This window comes from Nicrophorus vespilloides, unplaced genomic scaffold (genome assembly GCF_001412225.1).
Source record: "Nicrophorus vespilloides isolate i.1.1-1 unplaced genomic scaffold, Nicve_v1.0, whole genome shotgun sequence".
NCBI lineage: Eukaryota > Metazoa > Arthropoda > Insecta > Coleoptera > Silphidae > Nicrophorus > Nicrophorus vespilloides.
The window spans coordinates 954-23,127 of record NW_017095566.1 but is presented as its reverse complement, the minus strand read 5'-3'; the positions used below and the strand labels follow the sequence as shown (position 1 = coordinate 23,127).

The 22,174-nt window shown below is 36.0% G+C and overlaps 2 protein-coding genes across 6 annotated transcripts; one reads left to right on the top strand and one right to left on the bottom strand.

The window, feature by feature from the left end:
* Window positions 1-147: 147 nt before the first annotated feature.
* On the top strand, window positions 148-17,587 carry LOC108556814 (AT-rich interactive domain-containing protein 2). Of its 5 annotated transcripts, none has more exons than XM_017913096.1 (16): window positions 148-1,070; window positions 1,289-1,382; window positions 7,256-7,353; window positions 7,731-7,882; window positions 10,835-11,053; window positions 11,125-12,306; window positions 12,622-12,862; window positions 12,928-13,300; window positions 13,610-13,735; window positions 14,129-15,106; window positions 15,164-15,843; window positions 15,909-16,074; window positions 16,142-16,306; window positions 16,531-16,605; window positions 17,086-17,177; window positions 17,255-17,587. In XM_017913096.1, exons 1-16 carry the CDS (start codon window positions 979-981, stop codon window positions 17,367-17,369), a joined length of 4,848 nt encoding a protein of 1,615 aa, XP_017768585.1. In that variant the 5' UTR covers window positions 148-978; the 3' UTR covers window positions 17,370-17,587. The 5 variants fall into 5 exon arrangements, with proteins under 5 accessions (XP_017768585.1, XP_017768610.1, XP_017768602.1 ...); XM_017913113.1 differs by having other exon boundaries at window positions 149-1,070; window positions 12,928-13,009; window positions 13,610-13,792; window positions 17,255-17,586; XM_017913089.1 differs by having other exon boundaries at window positions 149-1,070; window positions 13,610-13,792; window positions 17,255-17,586.
* Window positions 17,588-19,135: 1,548 nt separating this feature from the next.
* LOC108556793 (arginine--tRNA ligase, cytoplasmic) lies at window positions 19,136-21,490 on the bottom strand. The gene is made up of 5 exons (XM_017913067.1): window positions 21,357-21,490; window positions 21,152-21,301; window positions 20,627-21,093; window positions 20,254-20,567; window positions 19,136-20,199 (listed from the first exon to the last, which is right to left on the bottom strand). The coding sequence occupies exons 1-5, from the start codon at window positions 21,396-21,398 to the stop codon at window positions 19,175-19,177; spliced, it is 1,998 nt and encodes a 665-aa protein (XP_017768556.1). The 5' UTR covers window positions 21,399-21,490; the 3' UTR covers window positions 19,136-19,174.
* Window positions 21,491-22,174: the final 684 nt, after the last annotated feature.

The following is a 22,174-nucleotide window of genomic DNA, read 5'->3' as shown; positions in this document are numbered from 1 at the left end:
TAGCCGTTAAAAACATATGACAAATATAAAATGACAAACATTATTTTGTATTTTCATTATGTATAAGTAAGAGAAAAAATATAGAAAAATAAGATCAATCTCTCTCTGTTTAACATATATATTTATTTAGCGATGATTCAGTATTATGTAATAATGTTGTTGGTGGCAGTAGTGTAGTTGTCGTAAACCTATTGTATAATAGATAATTATGTGTATCCTGTGTGTAAGCCAATAATGTTAGATTTGAAGTAGTTTGACAGTTTCGAAGGTTAGATGGCGCTGAGGTAATGGCGTCGCTGGGTTGTGTTGGTAGTGGTTTGTTAACAGATGGAGTGTGGCTGAACGTTGCCATTTAAACTGTTATTTGTGTTGTCAAAAGTTTGGGAATTTTTATTATTGATCCCGAGTATGTAAAAAGCAGTGAATAAATGTGAGGAGACATTGGAGAGAGTGTAGAATCGAATTCGACGGGAGGACGACGTCGGGACGACCGCCGGCGGTGCGTAAACAAACACAGAGAGTGTCCTTTCGCGCGTTTATAATAAATCCACAAGCCGGCAGCCATGTTGTAATACTTGTCAGGCATCATGGGTTAACACAGTAAACTTCGTTGTGTACATTTTCATGTGTATCTCAGTGAGAAAACCAAGTTTTAGGGCGATCTGACGCGTTGGACCCTTGAGATTCGTGCGTTCTAATAGCGCGTGTGGATAATGTTTGCGGGTGTTGTGATGTTTCTGCGCATTATTACGGTCAGAGTGTGTGCAACGTCGTGGTAGTAGCGCAGGGAGTCGTCTACTGGCTGTCCAGGTGAGCGTCGAGAGCATCCCTGGCGAGGGAGGTGAACTTACCGAGTCGTTGGGGCCGACCAAGTTGCCAGAGCCCCCGCCTCGGTCATGGTGACGAGCGTTAATGTTTCATAGTGTCACGTGTGGTGTGCGGTAAACACAGGGATTTATAAAATTATATATCTCTACTATGGCTCAGGCTCTTGGAAAAGATCCCGACGCCTATTTGAAAGAGCGGGACGGCTTCCTCCGGGACCTGCAGCACTTTCACGAAACCAGAGGGTAAGTGTTGGTGTACTAGCTAAAAGGACACGGGGGGTTGATGGTGCGGGGTGCAGGGTGAATTCAGGCGCCGCCGCCTCCTCCACCGACAATACCGCTCTTTTCTGATTAGCTTTCTAATATATCATATAACATACCAATAATATAGTTGTAATATTCCATAATATTAATGACACTGTTTTTTTTTTGTTCTCACGTTATATGATGGGCTTTTGCAGGACTGCGTTTCGTCGAATCCCAAAGCTAAACGGCACCGAGATCGACCTTTTCCTGCTGTACTCCCTGGTAACCGCCGAAGGAGGATGGATCAAGGTATTTATACCATTTGCCATATAATCTTCCAATCATTAGACGTATAAGTCGCTGACCTTGGCGGTTATGTTGAGCCATTATAATAGGCTTTTATAGCACCCATAGCATGGAACTGAAATGCATTTGCCCGTGTTTCTTCCCCCCCAACGTGGTCACGCTTATTGTTTACTATTTCTTTCTCGCCGCAGACCGAATGTTTGACACTAGCTAGACTTGACTTCGGCCTCACACAGTTTACGTATGGCCCGGCTATTCGACTGTGTACGGAAGGTACTGAAGCAAGGTCACGGTTAAGTCTTTATCAGCTTAACTGCCCCGCCTCCCGGTGGTACACATACTCCACATATAGTACATGTGCTCCTCTCCGAAGAGCCGGTGTTGTTTTTGCGGAAGGACTTTTACCTCTCTCGCACTTTCCTGCGATAGTGAAACCAGAATGTGCTGCCGGACACTTCCAACTTCCTGCATTTCCAATTCCATTACAATACGCACTCGAAACTCCAACTGGAGGCTAATCACCGTTCTCCCTGATAACGCAGTTCCCATTCATCGGCAAATACATTTTCTCACAACAAAACAATTGTATTTAGCCTTGTAATTACACTTACCAGCCGCAAATAACCGTTCTACGCATATAAAATAATCTCGCTCAAAAGGAATCAAGTTCTACAGCTCTTTGTAGTTCCGGTTCGTTATTACTGCCGGGCATATACATATTTGGCATGCCCAATAAAATAAAACATCCCCAGATATAATTATTGATTGGTTGGCATGGTTATTGTAGCCAGCACCGGAGCCTCATTCGACAAAGCTTCATAATTATATTTCTCTCTCTCTATGTATAATTTTGCATTAAACATGTAGCTGATAATATTTTTGCTTTTCGAATCACAGCACATCAACTTTTAATGATGAGCATAAATTCTGTTCTGTCATTGGAATACATATATAGAAAAAAAAAAACAAACAAACACCATAAACGTTATTTTAGTCTATTCATTGTAATATAAAAATATAAGTATATTCCGAATCAATGACAATACAACGACCATGATCTTTGTGCTGCGTATATAAATAAAATTAGAATTTTTCTCTGAACATCTAAATCTCCTTATATTGTATTAAACGGTATTAGTTATAGTTAGAAAAATATACCATCTATAACTTAGATTTAAAAAATGTTGTAATCATTTGAATTCCACGAATCCCAATTATATCATAATTTATTAATACATTGTTTCCATTCTCCGTACAACTTACTGATAACTTTTGCCATTTTCAATCAAATAATGTTATTATTATTATATAAAATTTATTTATTGAATTTAATGTAGCTAAAAGAAGTTTCTATCGAGTAAACCTAATAGCATGCAAACGGGACAACGAAATTGTTAATAAGTGAAATACATATATCTAATCAAAAATTGCATTGTATCCATCCAGTCGCCAATAAATTCAGTAAAGATTTGAATTTAGAAAGCAACCGTTGCTTACGTTCCATGCGAAAACTATCGGGCATTTAATTTTCTTTTTCATTGTATTCAGTATGACTTATTTATATCACCAAGTTTATGACTTAGTGTAGAGAGTGCTGTTTCTATGAAGTTTCACTCAAGAAAGTTATAAAAAGATTTTATAATATCAATACTAATACTAGACATATGGCTACTTTTCAATTAAACAGATATTCGTATAGTATTTCTACATCTGTAAAAAAAATCATCTATACTATTATAATATGTATAACATTATGTATATTTATATTCACATAGAATAGTAAATATGAATCTTGCATTTCTATCACGGTTTCTTTTCCGTGTTTTGCAGCGGTGCTGTGTGTACGGTTATGTAAAGAGCAGCGCAGTTTAAATTTCACTTCTGCAGCAAAGTTTATTTGCAAATAGGAATTTGTTGATGATATTATGTTACATTTCTTAAGTAATTTTCAAATGTTAGAAATGGAATGCATTAACTGCGCATGAAATGAAAATATTGCCCTAAACGAGTCACGCAATTCAAAAATGCCGCGAATTAATTATACAATTTGTTTCAATAAAAATGTATTTGTTTAAAAAAATATAGTTTGCGTTAATTTTTGTATACGTGAATTATAATATGCACGTATAAACTTGTTTGTTATTTTTAAAATCTACATTGCATTTCGTTGAAAATAATATTGCTGAGAACATGCTGTACTTTGTAAAATTACAACGTTGTCTAGAAATTGCTTTGGCATTGATCTCGTAAATAATTACAAATTGTTATTATAATAATAGTAGCTCTTTATTGTTGATCTTTTCGTATAGATGGAGATATCTGAATTATTCTATTTTACCTCAATGCATTAGTACATGTTTATTTTATATTATTCTTTAAGTCATGTTTATGTGTTGCACTATTCAGATCTTTGAGTTATCTGAAGGTCACTTACTAGATTTTTTTATGCATCCACTGCAGCTGGCAGCAGCGCTTATATTATTAATTAAGTCTGATTGTAATAACTGATTGTTTTATATTTCTTTATTGAGAACTTAGTCTACTTTTTTAATAAACAATTAAGCCATCAATGTAACCTATATTTCAGCATTATCAGAATATAAAAAAAATATAATTAGAAAAATCAATATAGCAGCATTTGCTGCTGAAAATTGTGTTATATTTATACTATTAGCTGAATTGTTAAATTGAAATAGTTTAATCCGTATTTAAAATAACACATATGTCTTCATATATCTGAGATTAGTACTGTAAAGTATTTATATTTGATATCAGTAATTTGATATACAAAATGGTGTTTATTGTTTCTCTTATACACTAAAAATTAAATATTTTTCTAGATTATGTCTATATTATAATAATGTAATTCTATCTAGTCAGATTATAGTAGAAAGAAATACAATTTGGATCATAGAAGCCTGATTGTTAGACAATCTAATCGTGTATAGAGCATCAATTTCATTAAAAATAGTTACACTCTAAATCTGGAAGTTTTAAACTTTAAATTAATTCTTTATATTATGGTCGAATGTTATTCAAGTCTACTTTTCACCAAAAAGTGATTGATTTTTCTGCTTAAAAAGTAATCGCGATCTTTTAAAATCAAGATTTTTCTTGTTTTACTATAGTAACAATCCATGCTCTCTAATATAGTCTATATATTATTATAGAAAATATTCCTCTTTTTTTGTAATCTCCATTACTTGTTTTCTATTATTCTATTACTTTTATTACTGTCACTTGCTGTATCCTCAATAACTTTACTGGAATGTATTTACCAGGTTGAAATAGTCTTTTGTAATGCGTGGATATTCGGATGTGAAATTAGCTCTTGATATTTGAACTGGGATTCGGCGTACGTTTCGAAAAATTATGAGCTACGAGTGACGAGAGTGCGAGTTGAGCGCGCGTAAGACCCGTTTAAAGTAGAAATTGCATATCAGTAATAGTGAGCCGAACGTCGACCTAGTGAACGTCGCTGGTGCCAATATAGTGACCGAGGCCTTCTTCATGTGTCCCGTGCCGCTGTGAGCAGAGGGTTTGGTGGGGGGTATTCTCAGGGAACAGACCCTGACCTAGTCCAACATACGGTATCGTACCACACCGGCTCGGCCCGCTCTCGGCACAAGTAGAGCCCAGCCGACAACGGGGGTGGTGGCTTGCACTCGTGCTACTACTCACTTTCTCCCGCATCCAGATTTTTAAACATTTATTTGTAACAAGTGCGACACACCGCTACTACTACTACTACTTAGGTAGCTTCGGATCTTTGCGACATGTTTTGACTGGGCGGTATAGGAATTCCAGTTCCTGAACCGGAGGTGACCAATTATTCTTGGCAACTGAGATGACACCCCTGCCGGCAGGTCGACTCAACATCATGAAAACGACAGACCGATGATGGAAAACAATCAGAAGTATATTCTGTAGGTGGTCTATATTTAGAGCCACTGTGGAATTGTACTATAGGTGGTGTACACTTATACCGTGGATGTAAACGGGTTTCGGCAAGGCATTTCGCACTATTAAAGCGATCCATCTTCTTACTTCGACACTTTCGGATAACCGGATTTCATTATAATACAATCCAGTATGCTATACTATTTGTTTCCAAGCTCCCCCTTTCAGACATGTTGGAAATGTTAATAATGTAGTGGCACGAAACTTATAATTCAAAAGGTCATATTCAATAATTACATTTGATCATGTAGAATTGGAAACGTTAATATTTTATCTACCAAACAAATAATCAAATAAAATTAATTTTAACATGTGGTTTGTAATTAAAAGTTTGATGGAATTGTCTTTAATTAATTTAGAAGACTTTGTAACACAATGACTCGCTTCTTGAAGGTAACAATATCTTTATTCAAAATCTCAGAATATACTACAGGCAAAGTACGTGTGTTGACTTCGATTATAAACGTAGGACTGGTATTTTTTGTTATGATCTAATCTGAAGTGTATGGCTGGCTGTAAAGTTCTCGGGTTATAACATACAGGATGTTTTAATTTAAATATTCATTAGCCGTAAATCTACAGAGTTTCGGGGTACTATTGTTTGGAGAGGGCGCTGTCGTCGGATTTCGGGTTTTAATATGGAATTTGTATGGTTTTAGGAAGTGGAAAATAAAGAGAACATCATAATCGTCGGTATTGTGTTCGGACGAGTTTTCTCTCCTGGCAAGTCGGTCGGTGAACTCTCGCCGGCGAGCCCGTACAAAGTGCGCGCTCTCTCTCGAGCCGCTGACTAACCGACAACATAGAGAACCAGCCGCTACGGATGGATCCGGCTATCCTTTCAGACGTCCTTTTCCCTCACACAGGTTTTCCATAGTTACCAGTCCCCTTCCTCCCGTATCCTGGCACCCAGAAACACGATCGGCCACGTTGCCGCGTTCCACTGCTCAGGAACTGTTGCCGCCTTTACTGATGTATGCTTCCAAGGCCGACTTAGCACCGATTTATATTCGTTAAACGTATCTTACTTTTTTATATTAATATTTTTTGTATTATTACTTTTTTTTTTCAACGCTCGGACTTTGGGTTCATCTCCAGATTGAACCACGATAATAGGGGACCACATGGTCCGTCTCGTGGGAAATTCAACATTACAACTTTGGGACAAATCAGTGTCTTATAAATAAATGAAACATTCTTATTGAATAAAAAAAATCTTATATTAAGAAAATTTTAAGAGAAGAGAAGAAAAAGTAATTACTGGTTAGGGGGAGGGTTTCTTGATAATCAAGTGGTTCGAAGACGTGCGAAATCTTGGGTAGCCGGTGATAAATCCCAGAGGCGAGTTGGAAATCCCGCGGAAAAATCAATAGTTTACTTCTATCGGTAGAGCTCAGTACGGGTCAAACATAACATAGAAGGAATATCTTGGCTACTTGGGGAGAGACATTGACAAAGGTTCCTTCAGGCGCAGCAGATCCCATTCGTCATGACGAGTTTATATCACCCTAGTATCTACATTAAAACGCATATGTTTTTTTTGTTATCATGTTCTTATTAAATCTGAGTAACAAATATTTGTTTATTAGGGCATACCTATACATACATAATATAATTGTTGATATTTGCTTTCGCTAAAATTGATTAATGACCACTACTCATTTGAAGCTGGAGACTGGTTGTTCCAAAATCCCGACATAAAACGTGGTTTAGAATTTGTCCAGATTGAAATATGCACCTCAAACCATCAGTACAAGTACAGGTAGCAAATGAAGGAATGTTATTCTGATTTTTATGGCATTGTTAGTCTTATTAATTATTTTGTCCCTATCCATTATTTTGTAGGTAAATGAATACAAATATTTGATGTGCTTATTTTATGTTGACAAAGGTAGTAATGTTTGTTGTTATTTTAGGTGAACTGGAAGAATTCGTGGCCTGAACTATTCGAACACCTGAATATCCCAGACAGTTGCGTGAATGCGAGTATCGCCCTCAAGCAGATCTATCTCAGGTGAGTTATGTGAATGGAACGATACGAGCAAAGCTTCTTAGCCTGAGCTCTAGTCTGGTGGTGGTTGGTATGTGTGTGTGGTGTACGATAAGTCGAGGACTACTGGTAGTACTAGAACAGTGTCTACTGGCACCCCACCGGCAGGACGAGTACAAGCGTGAACGAATGAGTTGAGTAGTATCAGAGTGGAGTGCCGATACTATGCTATGCTCCACTACTCTCCCCTCCCGCCACCATTCACTAATAACGGCGCCGAGTGACGCTCGCACGTGGTGCGCCCGATCTCGTGTGCTTTCCTCTCATCCGTCGTGTAGGTCAGTGCCGTGACCCTGTGAGCTGCACTAACTGTTCCGTTTCGTGTGTTTCGTTTGTCGCAGATACCTGGACAGATGGGAGAAAGTGCACTTCCTTGGCGAAGAGGCGGACCGGGGCAGCGACGACGACGAGGAGAGCCGCCACAAGCGGTGGTCAGCTAGGGCCCTACACTCGGTACCACTCACCTACAATTACCAGCAGCACAACATCGCAGGTATGTATATCACAAATATTAGTATTACATAAGTAATCTAATTGGATGTTTATATACTACTAGCAAATCATGAATTTTCTTTCATAAGTCCTACTGTTAGAATCGTATTATAAGTTTCAAGTGATTGTCTTTCCTTCTGATATTCACTGAAATAACAATTGTAAAGCCAAGTATGTTTTGGTCATCAACTAACTTACATTGTGTTGTATAATGTATAAATATTAAATAATTTTGTCAATCGATTCTGATATACGATTCTAAAATCAACATTAATTATGAAATTGCATTTTCATCGATCAATATGCACAACATATAAAAGGATTCCAGTTCATTTGAGCAAGCTTTTTTTTTTATTTGCATGTAAAAATGTCCAGTGTTAAATGCAATACAGAATTTTATATCGGGTGCTTATATTTGCTCGGGCAATCATTGATCGTTGCGTAAAAGTGGGTTAAATACATTTAATAAAAGAGAACCTTATAAATTAGGAGTGTACCAGATTATTCAATTTACGTGTGTTTCTTAAATCTACCCGTTTTAAATTTGGATATATCCGCTCGGTAATTATTTCACTTCGAATATTCCATTGCGATGATGTAAGTACATCACTCACTCACCGTTCCTAACATATATATTCATAAATTCTAGTCAGTAGGAAATAAGTTTATTCAGAATAGTTTCAAATATTTTTTTTGTATATCATCTTAAAAACTTGAGTGGAATGTAAAATGTAAACAAAAGATGCTACTTCGGTCCCGTTCTCGTTTTTCCGACCTCTAATCGCAAGAAATGGGACTTTTGAACATTCATCATTACTGTTACGTTAAAAATAGAAACTTTTACTACATTTTTACTACAATTAAATCACTTGTGAACCTTACAGAATATGTACAATATAATTGATTTTTTTTACATTTGTTTTGATGATTATGAAATTAGAAAAACTTTGTCTACGAATTATACTTTTGACTACAGTTCTTAAAATATCTGTAATATATCATCTAAATATTTGTTTTACCGCAATTCAAATGTGTAGCATAAATACATGCGTTATTCTGAGCTGCAGAAATATTTGTGAAGTGTATAAAAATATATATTTGAAATTAACTAAAAATACAAATAGAATTCATAGCTTGTAGCATTATTCAAAATTGTTATACTAAAGGCATTTGTAAATATTGAATGCTATTAACATAAGAGTTTAATTGAAATGCATAATATTTTTATTCATATATATTTGCTATTGATATTTTTTTCATTCAATATTTGCTAATTATTTTATTTATACTTATTTTTTTTTTGTAAGGGTTTTTGATACGCCATGTTTATTGAGTCGTTCGTATAGGGAATTGAAACGTAATGGAAAATGAGATTACTGAATTTGAATTGCAAATAGAAAAAGCAAATGCTAGAATTTCGAGATCGGGAATTCGATTATTGGCTTTCATAATGAGTGATCCCTTTTTGTATATTTTTTTTATTTATTAAAAAAAATATAGTTATTGGTTTAATAATATTCAATTGGATCTGTTTGAGAGATGATAATGGATGTTGTACGGTAGTTTGTATGGAAGTCTTGTAGCGGTGACAAATATAATCGACGCGTGTTCAGGCAGCAGGAGAGGCGGTGCAATCAATAGCGGCTAGTTTAATGCGCTGTCTCGTACTGAAATAACATTTCCAGAGTGCCGCCGTCCACGCCATCCGCACCATCAACGCCATCCTCGCTGTTCACGGACTACATTTCTCTCGCAACCAGCGACGAGCAATTCGGAGCTGTATTGCGGGTCATGCGCCTGGAATGAATGTAACGCGGTATACGCGTGCTTGCTTCTCTCAAGCTTTGCACTCTTTGTTGTGATCTCATTCCTCCTAAGCACATGCCGCCGATGCCAATTTTTCCGCTGTTCAAATCTTGTACTATGTAGTCTCCTTTACAATTAGCCTAGCAGCAGTCCAGTCGCGATAGGTTTGCCGGCATGCCTCCAGCGACCGCCCTCGCGCCATTTATATAATAACACGCGCACGTGTGTATTTTTAGATCGGTGTTTATTGATGTATTCGAGGGCGGGAGGGAGTTAGTATGGGAAAGGGAGAGAGGAGAGAGGTCCCAGGGGGAAAGGAAACTGAGCTGAGCGAACTGTGTACTGGTGCTGATGCCGCTACCGGCGTATCGGTTCACAATGCGTATTTTTATTTGATGGTTTCAACTGTGGAAACGGCGCTCTGATTATTGATTTGCCCCGAGACTGCATAGCTGATGTATTATGACGAGGAGAGACGTACAAATCCGGCTCGTCTGCATTTACCCATATGAAACTGACGCGTTCCGCAGAAGCCCGACCGACCACTATCGATTTTGATGATTAATTTGTTTCAATTTCCCGCCTTCTGGATTTCTTTTTATTCTTTGCATTCCTATGACTCGTTCTCACCCATGCAATTTCTATCGTGATTAATGTTTTCATTTCCTTTCTCTCTTCCATTCCTCTCTCCCCCGCACTCAGGCAGTTCAATGCCCCAATTCCATTTCTTTTAAGAAAACCGACTTTCGAATCGGCTCATTTGCTAAAATCTATGTACTATCGCGTTACATATTGATAACGATTTATCTCGAATGCACCATTAACTATTAAACGTGTGAAATAGGGAATGTATTATTTTGGCATGTGTTCAACGTATATTTTCAGCCATTAACTGAAACATTAATAACTCGAAATATCTTTTTAGTCATTTATTCATGCTGCTTAAATTCTTGCCCTATCACCAACATCTTAGTATCCTTTAATAAAGGAAACTCGACATATTCATTTATTTAGACTTATTAGGACCACCCACTAAGCTGTATGCCTCGTTGTCACGCATCCAATTCTTGACCTATACTAAGTATAGCGCTAAAAATAAGCACGTTGTCCTGTGAGCGATGAGCGTTAACCGTTTCGCGATTTGCAGATTCCGTGAGGGAATATAACCACCTGTCCTCGGATTTATACAAAGGCTCCGATTACGACCGCCTGGCATTGTCTTTGTTGTCGCCACTTCCTAACGAACAAGACTTCGCCATCAATGTATGCACATTGCTCTCTAACGATGGTAAACACACGTTAAAATTGGAAAAGTACCCCAGGTTACTGGATTATCTATTAGCACACGCAGGCGTGTTCCACCATAGTAAGTTCTTAGTATATTAACTTATTAAATAAAAGTATCCTTGTTAACATTACTTCCCATTTTTTTTATAGGCTCTCTAAGGAAGTTGGTCGTCGAAAGTTATGGCAACATTCGAAAACAGAGCATTGCTGCATTTTGGAGAGACACGTTAGAGTCTGAGGAGTTTCTGGATCTCACCAACGAGAATTTGTTTCTGAAACGAAGTGATAAAATTTCAGATGTTGTTCCTATTTTGGATTTGACAGCTATTCCTACAACTAGCGCAGTTCTAACGAAACCAGATGAGACGGAGACCAGTGAATCGGATAGTGACATAGAATTGTTCGCGAGTGACGATTGCGTTCTTAATGATATTCCCAGAGGGAGGGGGTTCAAATTAAAATTGGAGCCAGTCGACAGGGAACTGTTCAATCTGGGCCGGAATCTCGGGACTAGAGATTATATGGGACAAAGAGTGCTCCAGGTGGCCACGATTTTGAGGAATCTAAGTTTCTTCGATGAGAACACTAATGTACTAGTGCATAATGGAACATTTGTGCGGTTTGCATTGCTATGTGCGAGTTCGCGATGGAATCAGTTGATGAATTTGGGCATGGAGATGTTGGGTAATATGGCCAATGATTTTTTAGTCAAAGACTTGTTGAATGACAAGATCGCTTCAACTCTATTGAAAATAGTGACGAAGGGATTGCAGACTGAAGATAGGAATTGGTGCATAACGGCCTTGGAAGTATTAAACAAACTCAGTCAGAATGAGGCAAACGAGGATGCTTTGTTACGACATTTGGAAGCGAGTGTTTATCAAAGAGTGTGTTCGTTTCTGACCATACACGATGTTATGCTATTGATTTACACGTTGGAGTGTTTGTATTCGTTATCCTCGTTAGGTGAGCGCGCATGTAACTATATAGTGAATACATATGGTGTGCTTGATACTTTGGTATCACTTGTTACTGTGGAGGGGAAAAGCTACGGACCAAAGGCCTGCATCGGGATGAAACTTGTTGAAACCGTTACAGGAGGCACGACAGTTCCTCAACCAACCACCACTACAATTGTTAACACAGCGACCAGTACTTCTACTGTTACTGTTTCCGCAACAATTGCGACTCCTTCCGCTCCCACAGCTACTCCAGTCCATACCATCACTCATCCCTCACCTGCTAAAGTCTCTGTACCAACAACGCCTCAACGACAAGTTCAAATTGCGCCCCAGAGATTGATTGCCATCTCACCTGCAACGACGTCAAATGGTAAGTTGCTTCAGTCATTTATTAATTGTTACTTTTGTCGTCTTTTGATACATTATTGAATTTGTTATATTATTAGAAATTATCTAAATACTGCAATTATTGGAGATGCTCTTCATATTTTGAAATTATCGTGATGTCTTAATAATGTGTATTTAAAATTTGGATTTCTTTTTTACTATTATTGTGAAAATATTTACAATTTTGTTAATCATTCAAACATATTTTGTTTGTTTTCATAATGAGCTTAGATCAGTTCGTACATATATGACATTTAAAGTTTAACATCTATTTTAATTGTTATTCATTATATTCTAGCATCAACGACATCGACACAATTAACGCAGGTCGCTTCACAACAGCTACATCAGAAGCATGCGCATCAACAGGCGATCCAGGAAAATGAACAATTTGCACTTGCCTGGCTTCGCGCCACATACGAACCTTGTTCAAGCGGAAAGGTTGATCATCAAGAGCTCTACAAGCATTATATTAATTCTTGTGCAAAAATAGGACGACGCGGCGTTATCGCTCCTTTACATTTTCCGCGTTGTGTTAGGTATGTTTTCTGGTGACAATATGCATGCATGATATATAATTTATGAAAATATTTAAATTTTACAGATCCGTATTTGGTGGAACCGTGGGACCTAACCCAGAAAAGCCAGCGAATCCAACGGACCCTCAGTTCTATGACGGTATAAAGGTGCGAGCTCAGCCACTGGTTATAAATGTACAGTTCAGTGCGACCACTGCAACCGCTCCAGTAAATCCCGTGACACCATTAAAGGCGGTAAGGCGTAAGCCTCAAACCGCCACAATACACCACCAACCACCTATAGCCCCTAGCCTAGCTCCGGTCATACCGGAAGCTGTTGTTGAAACTCCTCCTTCTTCTCCCGCTTCCCCAATCCTAAAAGCGCAGCTCAGCGCACCTCCAAAACCTCCCCGTGAGGCGGCAACAGCCTCAAATAAAGCAGATGCCTTGAAAAGTCAGGTAAATGTTGTGTTACTAGAATTCTTTATTCTCTACTATCTTCGCATTTTTTTTATTTTCATCTGTTTCCTTCTACCGATTCCTCACGCACATACTCTCATCTTTATTTGTTGCACTTCTCTGTCTCTGTTGTATAATCCCTAAGCTTTCAATTTATTTCTCATGGTTAAAATATATTTATAGTGGCATTGGTCTTAATTTAGGGCATGTATACGGAATATCTGTAGAATTGTTTCTTTCGAATACATTATCTACCTACCCGACATTGGTTATTTTAGTTTGTTAGATGTTTGCATTGTTGTTATAAAGGTGATGGCCCATCCTCATCTAAGCCAGGCATTGTTAGGAAGCGGTTGTGCCAATACTACGACAAACGCTTCAAAGGACCAAGGTCAGAGTAATACCTCGCTCATCAAGAGTTTATTGGCGACAAAGGTAAACGAAAGCATGAACCCAGTCAGCATGAGGACAGACTGCCAGTCCGTAGCTCAGGTAACATACTAACATAACTAGGAACTAATTAAATTAAACATAATAATAATCAGTAGGATCATTTTATTCCATAAAAAGAAGCAAGAAAATATAAAATAAATAGATGTGTTTTGCATGATTGTTGTTACTTGTAAAAAGTAAATGTTGTGTGTGCAATTATGCCAGACATTGACCTGACTTTTCTAACTGAACAAGCAAAGCGATAACAACATATTTTATTTTGGTTAATTATCTAATTGCATTACAATTTATCCATTATCTATATACATATATAAAGTTGATTGTTGAGATTGTACGTGATGTTCGTGATATTCATATTATGTATGTTGTATTTAGGTTGTAGCACGTCAACAGCAGCAACGATTGTTAGCGCAGCAAACATCGCAACAACAAACCCCAGAAACCACAAAAACTATTGTGAAAAGTGAATCGAGTACTACAAAGAATATTCGTTTGAACGGAGCTCGTCAGCTCTTTACAGAAATTGATGTGGCAGATCCAGCTGTGTCGTCAACTACGCAGGGTCTTAGTACGACGAAAGGTAGGCGGGAACCGCCTCAGCCGCCGCCTCCATTAGCTCCGCTCAGTAATAATAAATCAAAGAATAGCATGAAAATAGACAACGAAGACAGTGATTCTATCGGCAACAATTCACTCGCTTCTAGTACGGGTATAGGTAACGTGGGAATTGGTGGCGTTTCATCGACAGAAGACGGTGATAATTCATTGACAAGTTTCGAAGGCCTTTTGAATGGTATAGATAATCCTATAACGATAAATGAGGACAGTAACTCTAAAGATTCTATGAAAAATAATGCAAAGAAACCATTGATGTTGGCTGACTTGCTGGAGAAGAAAGTTGACAAGGATCCACCTCTCGTTAATGGTGTGCTTGGAAAAGAGTTGCGAATAGGGGATAAAGGATTAGAATTGGTAGAAAATCATATCGATAAAGTATTGTGTAAAGATGCTAATGAGAACAACAAAGTTAACGAAATGAAAGTGGAAGATAAATCACTTAAAAGACCAGCAACAGACGATCTTGCAGATACTGAAACTAAGAAACCCCATTTGACAAATAACCTTAATGGAACCTCATCGGCTGATTCACCGGCACCGGATTCTGTATCCAGTTCGAATGGAGAAGAAGGAACTGTGACCGCGTCTACAGCCGCTGCTAAATTGTTTGCAGATTTAGCGGCAGATATTTTGGAAGACGAGCAGGATGAAATTATGCAAGAGCCTCCAACACAACCACAACCAACTATAATTCAATCTACACCCACAGTTCAACCAACCGCACCTGTTCAACAAGTAAATATATTAAATTTTATAATGTAGTTAATATTAAAAATCAACTTTTTCCTTTAGGTATTTGTTGATAATAACCAGCAAGTATTAATGGCACAGCCGCGCCAAATTATTGTTTCACAATCGGGCAGTCCAATGGTTTTACCCGCCGGAGCTCAACTTAAAACTCAAGCGGGACAAACTGTAATTGTCCAAAATTCTGCACAACAACGAGCAACTTCTGTAGTACAATCGAATATGGGACAGATCTTATTGTCTCAAAGCCTCCAAGGAAGTATGCAGTTGGTGGCAAGCGGACAACCAGGACAGTATGTTCTTCAAACTGGTGGTGGCTCAGGATACGTTGTAGCTCAACATCAAGCAGCTATGATGCATGGACAACCTGTTCTACTTGCACAGACGCCACAACAACAGGGCACCGGAACTAAAACAATTATTATTTTACAACAAAACACAAATGCTGCTACCCACCACCAAAAAGTTGTTATGACTCCTCAAGGCCAGCAAGTTGTTGTGACTCAAGTGCAGAGACCTATATTGCAACAAAGTACAGTAAGCAACTTGCCAACTACTACGACTGTCGTGAAAACCGCAGTATCGAGCGTAGTCACGCAGAGCACTGCTTCAAACGGTGGGCCGTCATTGGTTGAGAAACGTGCCGAGGAAATAAAATTATCTATGAAGAAAGTGGTTCGCGATTTAACAACACCTTTCGTTTGCGAGTGGGGTGATTGTTATCTGTAAGTTGCATGAAATTACTTCTTTTTTTTTTTCATCATTCATTATATTGTTTTGTACTATATAGGGAAAAGAAGTTTAAATCGGCGAATGAAGTATACATGCACGTGTGTGCCACCCATATTCCAGATACCACCGACGAGCTGCTATGCCAATGGGAGCGATGTGATAACATGAAAAGAAAACGTTTCTCATTAATGACACATATCAATGATAAGCATTGTAACACAGAGGTATAGTAATATAGTTTATATACAATTTTAGTGTATGTTTTAATCCATTTATTGTGTGTATCATCAGGCTATGAAGAACGCGTTGGTTAAGAGGAAGCAGAATCAGCATACGGGTAAAACAGAAGTGGCAGCACCTACGACGACCTCCCAGCATCCTGGATATGCTCCTGATGCAGCATTTCATGCAATCAAAAGACATGCTCTCGAATTTGTTAATCCCAAGGAACTGCAGGTATATAACACTTTAGAAAATAACATATGTTTTGTTCTATTAATATAATAAGCTTTACTAAAGCTCGCTTACTAACCGGGGTATACGGATGGTCAACGCTTGGATTATTTCAATATTACGAAGTGGCGGGATATCATATTTTCATTATATTTATTTCCACTTAATTCAGTTTATATTCCAATGTTTTTATTTTAATTTTCCTATTTCTAATGTCTGTTGTACAGAGGACCGCGGTTAAGCAAGGGAATGCAAATGTCCCTGCCACTGTGCCCAGAACAGGGCCCCCTCCCTCTGATCAGGTGAGGTGTTGGTTTATATAATTTGTGATCTTACGTGTGCTAGCGTATTCATGTTTCTATTTTGCCACAATGAAGATACTTCACAGAATTATGCTGAAACCGATTAGTTCATAATGAGATTTGAATCGAATATTGCGATAGTTATGCACTGTAGATAACAATTGAAAACGTATAATTGGCATGCTAGTTGTAAACGTAGATTTTTAGTATAGTGGGGAAACCTTTTGTTATTGTAAAACTTGAAAATTAAAGAAATGGCTTTTTTTTCGTTTTGTTACTAAATAATTAGCATGCGTTTGTTTATTAGATACAAAATAATATTTTTTAAACAAATTTTCGTTTTAATATTTATTTAGTAGTTTTGTGTTTTAATTATGTTAAGGCATTAATTAATGCGAAAATTTTTGTATGTAACTTTATTACACAAACAAATTTATAGTATTGGACAAACATTAATATTTTTCGTTATTTTTGTTTTAGGATGATAATGAAGGTCCAGTAACGAAGAGTATAAGATTGACAGCATCTCTAATATTAAGGAATCTCGTGATTTATAGCAGTAATTGCAGAAGGTAATTGTTTAGTTTATCCTAAATGTGATTGATCTTATTTCTTATGAATGTGGTGTAATTGTATAATTGTTTTATAGGTACTTAAAACATTATGAGCCGCATTTAGCGAATGTTGCACTAAGTAATGTAGAGTCATCGAGAACAATAGCACAAGTGTTATATGACATGAACGAGGGTTCGAGCCATAGGTGACCAAAACGTAAACGAGTGATACCATTATTTTCAAAATTGGATGCGCCCTCGCCCCATCAGTCCAACGGACCCAGCCCCACCTCCCAGTGATCGTTCGTTTTTACTATTTGACTGTGTAACATAATTATAATATATATATATAAAAAAAAAAGTGGAAGTGTACAAAAAAGAATAGGATTTAAGGAGCCTAATTGTTATTTTTATATTATTTACTATAGTGTAAAACATGAAGCTTTTAAATTTATGCTGGTTTCAGTTAAACAAAAAAAAAATCAAGTTCTTGTCTTAAATAAATATAATGGATTTTATAAATCGTGCAATTTATTTTGGATAAGTTAATTATCGGTGGATAACAATCAATAATAGTTTGCATTATTCATATAATTATTATCTTGTAAATATTTGTTTCAAAATATAGATATAAAATTCGAAAGGATCGGGATACTGTCCAAGATATTTGTGATAACTTTGCACATGGTATGTCTAACAGTATTATGTGTTATATAGATCAATATTAGTGACGAAATTTAAACTATTAAACAAAATATAAATGGATGAATCTCTAAAAGACACCTGCAGAAACTCTTTGACTTGTCAATGAAAATCGGAGTAAATGAGAAAACAGTTTTTAAAACGATACAAATGCGAAATAGGTTTCCTTGACCTCTCTTTCTCTATATAACAAACAAATCGATGTTCTTTTATTTTATATTTTTGTTATATTTCTCTGATTAATTATATAAAATATGAATAAGTGTTTATGTTCTTCAATCAATATTATTTGCATTTACTGTATTCATCACTTATACTTCTTATATTTTAGAAGCAGGACGAAAATATTCAAAAAGTATATCCTTATGTTAAATTGAACTAAATTGGCCAAAATCCATCCGATTCAAAATTCATACTATATTTTATAAAGAGATAACTAAAAAAAAAATCTTAATGTATATTAATTATTTTTATAAATATATATATATAAAAAGAAATTGGTGTCGAATGACTTTATTTACATGTATATGGGTTACATGTTGCAGACATTGACAAATTGTACATAGATTAAACTAAATAAATCTTCGTTTCTTTTTTTTTTTAATTTGTATAACGTTTTTTTAGAATGTAAGGGTCAGTCTTGATGAAAATATTAGATGTTTTCGAATGCAACAAGTAACTCATACTAATTCAGTTCTTTTAAGTTTGTTACTGTATAAAGAAATGGTCAGAATGTATTTAATATTTAATTGTAAGATTCCTACATAATATCAGTTAATTAAAACCAATAATTAGATGTCGTTTGCTCTGTTAATCCTTTCAGAACCATTTTCATGGAATCACCTACTATTATTAAGTAGTAACCAGTACTAATTAATAAAAGATATATGGAAAGAAAAATAGTAAATATTGATTCCAACAAATAATTCCTACAAAATATAGTATTTTATATAAATAAAATTGACGTTTTCTTATAAACCATTTTCTTTTTGTTGAAGAAAAAATAATAATACATATTTGTTATGTACTGTAACATTTAAGTTATTTTTAATTCATCAAACTATTCTATATCATATGATGTAAATTGACAAATTAAAGAAATAAAAAGTTATTCCTTTTCAACGTCTGAACATATTCGTAGCAATTCTTGCCAATTTATTTTTTAATATAACTGTTACAAATTGAGTGGATTTATTCATTGCTTTCAATTAAATTGAAAGATAATAAATGTAATAATGGACGGAACGACTGCAGAAATTAATAAAAAAAAATCATTTTATATAATTGGAAATATTTTTAATTAGCATTTTGTATTACATTCGTGAAACAGGTTTTAATCCTAAAATATGGAAACACTTGGCCATAATTAGGGCAGTAGCTTCGGCTAGCAAAATTCTACCAACATTAACTTTAATAATGTCGCCGCTAGAATCCTTTTCAATGCAATAGCAATTATCATAAAACTCTGAGAAATTTGTGCAAACTTCGTAAACATATTCACATAAATGATGTAAATATAGATCGCTTGATATCTTAATCAGTACATCGGGGAATCGCAGTAGCGTCTTTCCTAGTTTCCATTCTTTCTCATGATCCAAAGAAATTGAAGTAGTTTTCGCCAATTCTTTTATCTTTTCAGAAGTGAAGTTAGCGTTGCGAGCAATAGATTTAATTCTAGTGTACGCATACAACAAGTAAACTGCCGTATTTCCTTTATCTTCCAACATTTTGTCGAATGAGAAAACATATGCGCCGATGCGATTTTGCGACAAATCGGCGTATTTTATGCAACCATAGGCTACGGATTCCTGAGCGCTCTTGAGTTCCTCTGGTGTTAACACTTTATCTCTGCCATTTTCCATGAGCTTGTCCAATGAACGTTTTAAACCTTCATCCATTAGATCAATTAATCTGACTGTGTCACCTGATCTGGTCTTGAATTTTTTCTTGTCTTCGCCCAAGACAACGCCAAAACCAACATGATCCACACGCTTGGTATTATCCAAAATTTTCGCTTTTTTCGCACAGTTAAATACCAAATCAAAATGTGTCGCCTGGCCAACGTCGGTAACATAAATTAACCAATCCATTTTTTCTTCATCAATGCGATATTTTATCGCGGCCATATCGGACGTATCGTAAGTAAATCCACCGTCCGATTTTACTATTGTCATTGGAATATTAATACCATCAGCCCACATTATTTTTCGACCGTCGTCCAATTCAAGTAGGTTTTTGCTATCCAGTTCTTTTACAACTTTTTCCATCCTAGACTGATAGAAAGATTCGCCTTTCTCTTCAATTGTTATATCCAAACGGTCATAAACCTTTTGAAATTCTGAAAATATACATTGAAATTTAGCATTAAATTAATAATAAATTAAATCGTCACCTCTGCGGGAAACATCACAGATTAATTGCCAAGCTTTCGAGTAATCAGGATCGAACGCTTGCAATTTAACCACACACGCATAAGCACGTTTCTTAAATTCCTCATCTTCATCGAAACGTTTTTTCGATTCTTTATAGAAAGATTGCAAATCTCCAATTGGTGGCGACTTTGTAATATAATCTGGGAATTTGTCTTGCAAATGTGCAATCAGCATACCAAATTGGGTACCCCAGTCACCTACATGGTTGATCCTCTTAACATCATGACCCAAGTACTCTAAAAGCCTGCATACACTCTCTCCAATAATAGTAGATCTAAGATGAAAAGAATTAAATAAATAAGTTAAACAAATAACGAAATTTGTAGAATATACCGTAAATGTCCAACATGCATTTCCTTGGCAATATTTGGAGATGAAAAATCAACCAAAACTTTTTGTTTTCTATCAATGGGTGGTGGTAGAACACCATGTTCAAAGATATCAGTTAAGATATTAACTCCATAATTTTTGTCCAAAAATACATTTACAAAGCCTGGTCCAGCCACAGTCATGTTAGCAATTAAAGGATGTGCCGGAACACATTCAAGTATTTTAGAACCAATTACTCTTGGAGCAAGTGCCTTTCCCAGTTTCTTGTAAGTATTTGCAATACCCATTGCAGAATTACATTGATAATCACCAAATTGTGGATCTTTGCTTAATGCAATGACGGTTGGTGCATCAACTAAATCAGGAAATGCACTGCTAATTGCAGTTGAAAACAGAGAAGTCAAAATCTCTTGGATGCTTTCCATTTTTGAAGAATCCTTTTTGCCTTTAGACATCTCTTTTACAATAGCCTTCAAACAAAATAAAATGAATTGCAATACACTAAAAATAAAGATCATAAGAACATACACTTTGTAAGATTGCTAGTCTATGATTCAACTTAATATTTTCAGTTGATAGATTTGCAACTTCTGCACATTCATTAGGTCCTGCCGATTTGGTTTTAATTGCATTCCTTAATTCTTCAACTTGTCTAACCAAATTCTTTATTTCTCTTTCCTAAAATACATTTACAATTATATTAAGAAATTTCCTATCTATCATTCAAACATACCTGAAGATCAGTTTCTCTATATAATTCATTTAAATTATCCATATTAACTTAAAAAACAAATAAATAATATTTGAAAAAATATTGCAAATCTAAATTTAAGGCAATATGGTTAGTGCCATCAAAGCCATCAAATGTCATCACCACATGTAGATTTTATAGGGAATTTAGTTTTGTAGTTGGTAGTTTGATATAGGCAACCAATTTAACTTAACTAATTCCAATATAATATATACATGAAAGTCAAAGCAATCCAATTCGCCCTTTTTCAATTTTCTAGCCCTTCTGGAGGCTCCGCAATGGACGTGAAAACGAGTCTTAAATAGATTTAGCAAAAAAATAGATTTTCGTAAATAACTCGAAAAGTAATAAACGTGTTTATGATTTTATTGCATAATCAGATGCACGAAAGCGTTACGCAACTTTTTATGTAACAAAAGTTACGTAATGTTCGTTACGTAATAGATAAACAACGTTTTTTTTCAGTTTTGAATTTCAGTGGTGAATTGAATTTGTCAAATAATGGATATTTTCAGTTTTTCGATAATAACTCAAAAAGTAATAAACTTTTTTATGATTTTATTGCATAATCAGATGCACGCAAGCGTTACGCAACTTTTTATGTAACAAAAGTTACGTAATGTTCGTTACGTAACAGAGAAACGACGTTTTTTTCATTTTTTTTTTCAGTTTTTCGTGAATTTCTCAACAACCCCTTAAGATAATTACATCATCGACCACTCGTATGAAAGCTGATTGTCTCACCTTTCCAACGAGCCTACAAGCATATTTGTACTGCCGCCTAGTCGCCTACTATGAGC